Genomic DNA, 12,030 nt, shown 5'->3' on the forward strand with positions numbered 1-12,030 from the left:
TGCTGGTAGGGTTATGTGGCTGGAGAAGCATTCAAACCTGCATCTGCTTTGATTTCCAAGTTGGTATGTTTGAATTCCAGGCAGGACCTTTGAAGCCTAAATTGATATCATTTCTGGCCATGACATCACTTCTGGTGGCTCCCAGCAGATTGTCATTCTAGAAAGTGGGGCCTGGTGCAAAACGTTTGAGAAGGTATTCCAGCATTTCTACCAAGACACATAGTATTTATTTACACAGGATTTGCAGGCAGACACTGATCAGATGTGCTTAGCTTCAACAAGATGGCTGCAACAAGTATCCTCCTTGCATTCTACTTTATGTATACTTCTAGAAGGCTGCTACAGCACTAGTAAACAAAGGCCCAATTAAGAGGGCAAAAGGGAACTGTGCTTGTGAAAACCAGAGAACTATGGCCTTCCCCTTCACCTGCAGGATAAGAGTGAAGTGTTTGTTTTCAGTTTGAACCAAACACGTATCTAAGCTACATACGAGCTCAGGCAACTGTGGCTTAGTTCAAAATCAGAGTTAGACAGGATTAAGCCATGGTTTAGAGTTGAAGGGGTTTCCTTCTCTTACATTTTCTAATTTACCAGATCATTCCCTCTCTAACCAGCAGAGCACTCCCCATCCCCGGGCACTCCTTCCATCACTTTACTTTAATCTATACCCCCCCCACTTACATCTCCCAAGCGTCACCTCAAAAGCAAATTCCATGAAAGACAAGTTGAGAGAGAAAACCAGTGTGCATTCAGTACCTCTTTCTATATGACACCATAGGCAATGTGTTAAAACAGGACCACCAGAATTCTCAATTCATTAGTCAGAGGAAACACTGCAAAAATCTTACTGGAGAGGAATACTACAAATATATCTTGTTCCTCTGGGGAAGAGTATGCACATGATTCTTCCCCCTCCCCTCTCCATTTTGTCCTCACAACTACCCTGTGAGATAAGTTAGGATGAAGGGGAATGACAGCCAGGAAGTTTCATGACTATATAGGACAAACCTGCTGGATCAGGCCAAAGGCCCATCTAGTTCAGCTTTGTGTATTTCACAGTGGCCCACGAGATGCCTCAGCGAGCACTCAAGACAACAAGAGACCTGCATCCTCGTGCCACTTCCTTGCATCTGGCATTCTGAGACAGCCTACTTCTGAAACCAAGAAGTTGCACATATCCGTCATGACTTGTACCCTCCAGAAATCTGTCAAATTCCATATCTAAAGGCGATATCTAGACCAGATGCCATCACTACATCCTGCATCAGGAGTTCCACAGACTAATGACACACTGGGTAAAGAAATATTCTCTTTTGTCTGTCCTGACGTTCAATTTATTGGATGTCCCTTGGTTCTGGTGTCATGTGAGAGGAAAAAGAACATCCCTCTATCCACTCCAACCATCCCCTGCATAATTTTGTATGTCTCAATCATGTCCCCCCTCAGGTTACTTTAAGACTGAAGAGCCCCAAACACTGTAGCCTTTCCTCATAAGGGAGGTGCTCCAGCCCTGTAATTCTGGTCACTCTCTTCTTCACCTTTTCCGCTATATCTTTTTTGAGATATGGTGACCAGAATTGGATGCAATACTCCAGGTGTGGCCTTACCATCAATTTATACAATGGCATAATATTGGCCATATTATTTTCAATACCTTTTCTACTTATCCCAAGCATGGAATACCCAAGCATGGAATTAGCCTTCTTCACCACCGCCACACATTCGGTTGACACTTTCATTGAGCTGTCCACCAGCACCCCAAGATCTCTCTCCTGAACAGCTCAGAACCCATTAGCCTGTATGTGAAGTTTCAATATTTTGCCCCTATGTACACTACTTTACGCTTACCAAAACTGAAACTTATCTGCCATTTTGCAGCCCATTCTCCCAGTTTGGAGAGATTCTTCTGGAGCACCTCACAATCCCTTCTGGTCTTCAACACTTGGAAAAGTTTAGCGTTGTCCACAAACTTGGCCACCTCACTGCTTAACCCTGTCTCCAGGTCCTTTATGAACAAGTTGAAAAGCACCGGTCCCAGGACAGATCCTTGGGGTGCACCACTTTTCACCTCTGTCCACTGTGAAATTTGACCGAGTGACATCCACTCTCTGTTTCCTGGTCCTCATTCAGTTCCTAATCCATGAAAGGACCTACCCTCTTATTCCCCAATTGTGGATTTCTCAGCAGCCTTTGGTGAGGGACCATGTCAAATGCCTTCTGAAAATCCAGATTTAATATTTAGGGGTTTGGGGATTTGAACAAAGTGGGGATTTGAACCCAGGTCTCTGCCACCTCTCATTATGCTACGCTGACTCTCTACACGCACATCTTCAAGGAATAACTGGCAACAAATGCATGTTTATTCCCTATTTCAGCAGTGTGCCACAACAAAATGAAGCCTAGCTGCAAGCTTTAACATGACAACCAGTATCAATTTTTTGAAGCTCTAACAGAGCACACTGCCCATTATGACTTTCTCGGGGGACTTCTTTTTGTTCCAAAGCCATGTAACTATTGTAATTCAGTACAAAGATTAAGGCTGCTGCTTAAAGAACGTGAGAAGAGTGCTGCTGGATCAGGCCAGATGCCTCTGGGGGCACACAAAGCAATAAGGTATCTATATCTTGTTGTCACTTCCTTGCATCTGGTATTCAGAGATAGGCTACTTCAAAAACTCTTTCCAGATGTTGCATACAGTCATGACATAGCCTGTGATGGGACTTTTCTTCCCTAAATTTGAACAAACCCCTTTTAAAGGCATTTAGAGAAGGTGCCATTACAACATCTTGTGATAAAGAGTTCCACACAGTAACAGTTCGAGGCTCATGATTTATCCTACATAGGACCATAATGAGACAGCAGACAGAGAACTAACTACTGGACATGGAGTTGCACGGGTTACAATTCTATGCTTGCAGTGTTATTGGTGCAGAACGTAGTTGGCTTATATGCTTAATTAATTTGTTAATCAAATTAACAAGGAAGAAGCTGGAGCTTGTCTTCTTCCACTCAAAATTATGTTCCAGGCTATAATAATGCATACCGCAGGCTATGTTTCTCTTCCATGTCAGACATCCTTACTCTCCTGTAAGAGGGGAACTGTGTCCTACCACTGTTAAAAGAATGCCCACTTTCCACCTTACTCGTATTGCAGTATTGTCAAGTCTATTGTAGCTGCTACAGAATCCCCCAAGCCAAAGAGACAGGAGCTGTCTTCTGCACTCAGGTAATGCCAAGTAGTTTCAGTAACTCCAAAGAACCTTTAGCTCTATAAAGTAGAACGCTCCTAGACAAACAGCCCTCTTTAAAATAGTGCTAAATATGTATTTTATGTTGTGTCTTGTTATGGATGATAGATTCAAGGCAGTTATGCTTTTTACAAATGGAAGGTGAGAAAAAAGCTACATGGGAAATTCTTATTGAACTTGACTTCAACAGGTGAGAAAATTTTCATTAAAACATCTTACATCAGTTTGAATGATTTGGCACTGGGAAGAAAAATACTCTTTTCATTTCCAAGCTCTCCCACCAGATTGTCGTGATGCTGCTCATGTTTGCGTGTGTTCCTCATGCTTATGATAATGAATGCTATTTTTAGCCTTGTTGAAAGGCAGACACCTGCCCAAGGGTTGCTGCACGGATTGCACCACACACACACACACACACACACAGATTCCCAAGATCACACAAAGGTGGATTCATTAGGTGTTTTGACCATTATATGTTAAAGTTTAACAACTGTTATTACAATTTACTGGGAACGGGACAAGACCATCTTTAAAAGAAAAATTCAAGTATGTAACAAAATGATATCCATGTACTAGTATCTACTCAGACTGCTTAGTGGAACATCAAAAGTACACCTTTCACCGTGTTGAGCCAATACATTTTGCTGCCTGAAGCAAAGGCCTGGCAATCCTTTCCAGTACCAGTAAGGCCAGGATGGAAGAAATGAAGCAATTTTTCATACAGTGCACTACCACAAGACATGGAGTAATCCTACATATCTATTCTGAAATAAATCCCATCAAGTTCAGTGGGGCTTAGTCCCAAGTGCGAACAGGATTATAGCTTTAGGGCAGATTATGGTCATGCACTTTTACACCCCATCCCTGAACCTGGCTCACTGCTGGGTTGAGCCACTTCAGTTTTCACCACACTGACCCACCAGGTTTGGGCCAAAGTGTGGGCAAGCCAATGAGAGAGTTTACGGTCTCTGCTGCACAGCTCACTTTGCCTAGCCCAGCCTGGAGCAGTTTGTAATGCACACAAGGAAGTGCAGTTCGGTGGTATGCATGTACAAAAGTGCTGCATTCTATACATTTAACTAAATTGATAGTGACCATCTCCTGGAATTGCTACCCCTTTTATTAATCACCAACACAAGGACTGCCTTATAAAAACTTGGCTAGGGAAGGTCACATCTGTCAGACAATGGCAGGGAAATTTTGTCATGCAAAGAATCCAAAAAGTTTAATACTAAATAAGCACAATTCATAAAAGTCCATCAGAAACATGATTTTGATTGAGCCCCTCTATCAAATTTTCATCAGCTCATTAGAAACACCAAGTACCTAGAATAGCACTTTTCAATATTCTCCTTACCCCCACTTTTTCAGATACCGCATGTATCACCACTGCCATCAGAGATAGCAGCTATGAACAAAAGAGTGTGGCTTGTTTGCAGTAGAAGCTTCATTCTGCACTCTCTATCCCTCTAAATAAGCCTCTTTGAAGGGCTAGCTGGGCTATCTAGCCACAGCTTGCCCAGGGATGTCCCAACCACCTCTACTTCTGCAGAGTCAAGCCAGGTGGGCCAGTGCCATTGGGCAGTCAGGTACCACTTGCCAAACTATGAGGTGTAACTAGAAAATTTGGTGTCATTGGTTGAAAAGCAATGGGACTTGCAGGAAAACATGTATAGAACTGCAGCCGAATCTTTTGGAGATAGATCATGTATCCATTCAAACTCCACTATAACTCAACCTGTGAGGACCAAATATCATTTCAGAGAATGGAATTCTTACAGAAAGGTGTACAGAAAAAGTCCATGGATTTCTTGAAGTCCAAGTCATGACTGGAAAATAGCACTGCTCAGAGTGGAACTGAGTGACTTGAAATATTGAATACTTGAAAGACAGACACTTCTTTTGCCTTTATCACCACAAAAATTATAGCAATTATGACACCACCAATGAGAGGGAATCTAGTATTATGGTTCGCAACATTTTCAAGAACAATCCTGGCAGGGTAGATACTTTGGAAGTTGACCCACACAAACTAAATACTGGGTACAAGAGTTTGTACACTTTAGTGCTGAGTGGAGAAATTCTTTCAATCCTAAAAACATATCATTGCTCCAATTACTATCCTTTAAGAGGTCTCCACAAACACAGGGTTCAGTATAGCTACACTTTCTCCACAAGCGTTCCTTTTATTCCAATATCCAAGGCCCTGTATAAAACACACAACTCTTACAAAACACCTACTATTTTGGCATCTACTGGTCAATCAATGATCAAATCACTTCTAGTGTCAGTTCTACTTGATCCTCTACTGCTTGTACCCCAATACCTATTGCAAGGTTGACATTTGCACTATGAGTGAGGACAATCCATCAGTCTGAGATGAATCTACAGTCATCCAACTTACTGAATTCAACATAAGTACACCAGACAAAGATTATCTTGATCACCTAGTGAGCCAGATTATGGGTGAAAAATATTCTTGCTCTTGTGGGGTTCTCAGTAATGTAAAAAAATCTATTGTCTGTCTGAAATTATGACATTCTATTAATGCAGAACAAAATAACTTTAGTTAAGTGTATGCAGAGCTCTTTCTTCTTCTGAACTGGGCTTTGGAAGAAGATAAATGGTGTTAAATCCTGATTAATGTGAAATTATGAGACCATGTTAGGCAAAAACAAGATCTGGTTTCAGTGCCATTTTATGGGTGCAAAATCAGTAATGGAAAGTCAGAGTGTAAAATTTTGATGGCCCTCCATGCCAAGGTAATGGTTAACAGTAGAGGTGTGATTTTCTGGTGATAATAAAAACATACACTGCCACTTTCTGCACTTCTCTCATTTTTGCAAAAACAAAAAAACTAATATCTGTACAAAAAAGTTTTCTAATGCCTCTACATATTGGTCACTATAGGCTGGCTGGGCTATGGGGCACTTGGGTAATGACTGGCTGCATCTGCTGACACTATACCACATTTATCACCTACCTAGCATACTTTTAAAGCAATGTATAACTATAATTTATAAAAACACACTATAAAACACACACACTATAAAATCTCTTTCTGAATGTTAGTCAAACAAAATCTGAGAAAACACCAAAAAAAATTCACACCTCTAGTTACTAGAAATACTGTTCTGGATGTGAGCCGTTGCCAAGTTCACTGCGGTTATAGGGTTTGCCCTTAAGCTGGAACAAGACCAGGGACAAATTCTTTGATGAACCTGAAGGTTTGATCATAGGGACAAGATGGATTGATTAGCAAGAGAGTGAAACAGTGGTATTACCTACTGCTGGATGGAAGGTAGAAATTATGGCAAAATTCTTAGAAAAGAGTTTGCCAAATCTGTTAATTTGAAATGGATACCATAATGCAGGACACCTTGATACAGCACTGTTTCAAGCTCTTTTAAACAGATTGGGTATCAAGAATTTTCTGGACTGAACTAAGATGTTCCTTAGCTCTCCTTCCACAGTGATTACAAGTGGATCATCCATACTGTCAGTTACAGTGTCTCAAGGCAAGGTGGATTATTCAGTCTATGTTCTAGAATCTAGTACAAGAGGTCCAGGTGGAGGGAGTATTAAAGCACCTTCCCCTCACCATCTTGAGGAGAGGCACAGACCAGATGTGCTTCAACCACCAGTGTTATCAGGATGCAGCTAGTGCTGAATATGCTTGCCCAGTTGATTACATTGAAGGCGAAAAATATATAACAGGCCTCATGCGTAGCCTGACTGAAAAATTTGTGATACTTGGCATTGTGACTGCTAAGTGGCCCACAATAGGGAAATCTCAATGAAAAGTTGTAGTGCAAAAGGATTTGACATAGTAGAGATTTCATTCACAGGCATTCCTTTTGTCTCCTGCTTAAGTGAGGGCAACTGTCAAGTTGTTTGAAACCTTGACTAAACTGTGCATGCTAAGATACAAAAAGGTTTGTTACCATATCATCCTGTTTGTTCATAAACTGTAGTTCATGGGCACTGTGCTGCCCCTTTGAATCTATATTACCTTGTCCTTCAAAGATGGCAAAGAGAATTTTGGTTTTCTGAAAATGACCAGCTGCTATAAAAAACACATACTTTCTCTTGTTGTGATGACCAAGCTCCACAAACTTTGATGAAGCCACAGTGTGCTTTGCATTCACATTCAGAATAAACCTAAGGCCTGGATGCTGACAGAAACCGTCTCTGTAAAGGCCTATGCATAGTTGTGCCACTGTGACAGAGGATGCCATGTGCTCCAGGAGCTTTTAGATCTCCTGTGGAGATTACGATGATGATATTTGAAATTCTATGAAGCGGGATATTATGGTCTTTGCTTTGGCCTTCTTCAGATAATCATCTGTGGTGGTGCTGAAAGGTGACCCTCCCCCTCCAAAGGCAAGACTTTGATAAGATCCAAGGAATGCCTCAGAAAAAGTTCACAAATCTGACGATGCTTCAAGGCACTGTATCATTTTTATGTCTTATTGTTAAATAGGATATGGATTCCAGTACATTAAACCTGCCTGTTTCTAAGAATTCAGAAAATATTTTAACCTGGGGTGGTGTTCACAGTTACGTTTCTGCCTGAGAGAAAATGCAGCTGTTGCACTGTTTTCATGGTATTATTCCTTGAACATTGTGAGTGATATGTTCAAAAAAAACTTGAGGTTTTTTTTAATTTTAACCCCTTCAAGAACAGTCCAGTTTAAAATCCTTTAATAAAGTTATCAAGTTAATGTTTTAAGACGCTGATTTTGGTTGATTTTGGCTCACCCCATAACAGTTAAACAAAAACGAAAGCTACTCACTTATTTCACTGGCGACCTGATCCAGCTTCTCCTGAGATCTGCTAATAAGGACAATCTTCATTCCAAGATTTGCTAACTAAGAAACAAGGACAAAATAAATGTTGAGTTACAACTCTGTAGTACTATTGCATTGAGCAGTGGTGTTTAAACATGAAACGCAATCAAGATTTGGGTCAAACTGGGTCAACATCCAACAAAGAAAATAGTTACAAATATGGATCTCACACAAAGACTAAGAAATTAGTCTTATTCCCATACAGCAAACATATTACATATGCATATTTCTATATAGTGAAAGAGTACATTCCTGCATTGGATGTTTTCTAAAAACTCTCATTCAAAATTATCAGACACAAGAATGATGTGGTATGGACATTAAACTGTTTTTTAAAACCTAAGAGATTCATCGAAGTGATTGCTGTTCTTGAAACAGGATGAATTTGTTTACATATTTGCAGAGGTCACAGGTACATGGGTACACATTTATTGCCTTGGCAGCCAAATCTAAATCAAATACTGAATCTAAAGTACAGTGCTTAAGTCGACACTATACAGGAAACCCAGCTGAACATGGCACTCTGATGGCTCAGTCCATTCAAGAAAAGATTTGCCTTTTATACAGATATCCAATATAGTAATTAACCTTGTCTTAGGAACATGATCGCATTCCTCTTCAGTGAAAGGAAGTTAGCATCATATTGCAGATTCTAACAGGGACCTAACCAATTCAACATATTACTAACTAATTTGCAATACAGGAAGTTTCCCAAGACCCATGGTCTAGCACAGGGGTGCCCAAACTCCAGCCCGGGGGCCAGTTGCAGCCCTTGGGGGCTCCCAATCAGGCCCGCGGGGAGCCCCCCGTCTTCAATGAGTCTGGCCCTCCAGAGACTTGCTGGAGCCCGTGCTGGCTCAACGCAACTGCTTTCAGCATGAGGACGACTGTTCAAGCTTTCACCTGAGCTGTGGGATGAAGGCTCCCTCTGCTACTTGCTGTTTCACATCTGTGATGCAGCAGTGGCAGCAAAGGAAAGGCTGGCCTTGCTTTGTGCAAGGTCTTTTATAGGCCTTGAGCTACTGCAAGACCTTCAGACATTCATATAAGTTCCATCTCTGATAAATTCATTTATGCAAATTTATTCAAATTTTAAATGTAAATTAATTCTTTTTTTTTCCCTGGCCCCCGACACAGTGTCAGAGAGATGATGTGGCCCTCCTGCCAAAATGTTTGGACACCCCTGGTCTAGCGGAGTGTACTGCTGACATTGAAGCAGCACTTCATGGTTTTAGACAGGACTCTCCCACTAGCTGGATGTGCCAGTAACTGAACTGGGATATTCTACATGCAAAGCATTTGCTCTATCACTGATCTAGTAATAATGTACAATGGCAGCACACTGAAGTTTCATTTAAGTCAGGACTTATTTCTGCAAACAGAAACCCAACAACTATTATGATGCTATTCTGTAAGTAGTCTTGCAATTTGACTGCATTATCACAAGTGTCAGTTACAAGTAACATTACTTTCCCAACACACCTAAGCCTTTTCCTCCTCCCCTATGATATGCTCATGATGTCAATGACTTTTACAACTTTTTAAAATAAGTATTTTTATATATTGCTGTTCAACAACAACAAAATCAAAGTTGTTTACAGAATAAAATAAATGCCTCCTTGTTCCAAAGACTCATGGTCTCAAAAGAAGAAATAAGAAATAACAGAGCCACTAGAAAAGACACTGTATGCACTGGTGTTCTTTGGAACAAGTATCTGCCCACAAAGCTTCAAGGAAAAAATGGAGGGCAACGGAACTTTTCTTGGCAACAAGACTTAGTTTGTTTGCCCCTTTATAGAACAAACCTGGTGATGTGATGCCCATCTAACTTGAACATACACTGTTCCATGAACCTGCCATTTTCCAGATATTACACTGAACATATGGCAAAAAACAGAACTTCAAAAAACCATTACATTTCAACTATAGGACAAAAACCATAGGACAAAAATGTGTTCCCTTCACAGAATTTGATGACATCAAAAAAGACAAGAAATACCAATGAGAAGGCCAAAAACAATACTGGGCCGAATAAGAAAATGCACTGACTTGTTAGCCCATCAGTAGTCATGGTCAAATTCAAACCAAAATTAAAAAAAAAGTTGTCCTCACACATCCATTGGGCACCTTTCACAAACCCCTAGGGGTGCAGGCCCCAAAGGCTAAAAAACCCTGCTCTAAGGAAACAAAAGTGAAACAGCTAAAGCCTTACCTCTTCCACATAGGCCTTTCCAATTCCATCAGTAGCTCCCGTGACAACTATAAAAAGAGACATGGGAAAAGACAATACAGATACATTAATAAGGTATCTAAAATGTAAGCCACAACATGGTAACTAAGGATGTGAAATACCAGAAAATTTTTCAGTAGGAACATGCAAAAGAGGAGATTCTGACTGGACATCTGGAAGATTCTACGATTTTTTGATGTATTAAATAAAATGGAATCTAATTTAGCATGTCTGATGTTACCTAGCAAACAAAAGTTTTGAAAGTACACCATAATGACATGCTGCATAAATAATGATTTTTCAGTACTTAGAATCTGACCTGAAATATATGATTAGGAAAAAAAAGACTCGATGTACACTTAGTGGAAAGTAAATGCTTGATTCAAGCAAATCCAACACTGCACTTAATTTTTATTGCAACACTTGCACTGTAAGAAACTGCAACTCAATAGTATGTATGCCCTTATATTTAAAGGACAGCATGAGGGCACTCAAATTTTGTGTGACAACTGAGCATACAAGTGTTTTATAATATACAGCATTTTAGCAGAGTGTACATACACATGCCCTCCAACAAAACCACCACCACCACCCCCCAGGAACTGTCACTTTAAAAAGTTTGTTACAACTTTGAGATTGTAGTCTTTACCACCATAACTCCCTTCCCCTTGACTTAAGAATGGCTCCCTCTCTTGAGACTTTTCGGCAAGGCGTGAAGACCCTTCTGTTTAAACAAGCCTTCTGAGTTCTCGGCCTTTTTAACATCTTTTAATATTTTTTACAGGCCTGATTCTCTTATGATTTGCTGCTGCTCTATGCTCTTTTTACCTGACTATTTTTTATCTGACTGCAGTTTTTATGATATGTTAATATGCTTTTATTTGTTTTAAATTATGTTTTTAATCTGTTTTAACCTGTTGTAAGCCACCCTGAGTCCCTTCGGGGAGAAAGGTGGGGTAAAAATAAAGATTATTATTATTATCATATCACAGTCGTTTAGAACCATCCCTTTTGCGATGTCATAATTCACACTGACATAACTAGAAAAATAATTTCTTCAGTCTATGGAAGTATCAAGGTGTTGAAAGATTCTGCATGAGTATAAAAGCTAGTTAAAGGATCCCCACCCCTTTACAACAGATTAGTAACATCTTCTTCCAATTCACATGCTATCAATGCTTACAGATAAAGCAAACAGTGTTAATAATTTTAAGTACAGAAGTCAGGGATATTAGTTAATGCCTATTGTTCTACCAAGAATGCATTTCTGTACCACTGCCAAAAGTGCGTTTTGACACCAGTTTCAGGGGAACCCCCAGAAAAAGGTAAATGCCTGTACAAAGAATTCAAGGTGTTTCCATATTCCTGAAGCAGAAGTGATGCAGATGTGTCACACTGGATATAATGACCAAATACTTTCAGATACCCTAAGTTTTACCAACAACTTAATCACAGGTCCTAAAAAATTTCATGCGTCATGCTGTCAACTTACACATGAGATAGATCTATACACAAGTATATGCAGTATGTTGTGTAAGTGTCGCTTCTGCCATCTATTTTTAAGAACATACATGCTTTTGCTTTTATGGAATACTTTTGTTTACATCATGGATACCAAAACAGAACGAAAAACAATCCACTGTTCCTTTTGACCCAAACATATGATAGCCAATTACCCACCTACATTCAACTAATTGGAGG

At 40.1% G+C, this 12,030-nt stretch overlaps 1 protein-coding gene across 1 annotated transcript in view; it reads right to left on the bottom strand.

The window, feature by feature from the left end:
• Window positions 1-12,030, bottom strand: part of HSD17B12 (hydroxysteroid 17-beta dehydrogenase 12) — an 84,246-nt gene that overhangs the window by 48,326 nt on the left and 23,890 nt on the right. Inside the window, exons 2-3 of the mRNA XM_066632098.1 lie at window positions 10,312-10,358; window positions 8,045-8,120 (exon numbers count right to left, since the gene is read on the bottom strand). Coding sequence (XP_066488195.1) covers window positions 8,045-8,120; window positions 10,312-10,358 — 123 coding nt within the window. The remainder of the gene's footprint in view (window positions 1-8,044; window positions 8,121-10,311; window positions 10,359-12,030) is intronic.

Source organism: Tiliqua scincoides, chromosome 1 (genome assembly GCF_035046505.1).
Source record: "Tiliqua scincoides isolate rTilSci1 chromosome 1, rTilSci1.hap2, whole genome shotgun sequence".
Taxonomy (NCBI): Eukaryota; Metazoa; Chordata; class Lepidosauria; order Squamata; family Scincidae; genus Tiliqua; species Tiliqua scincoides.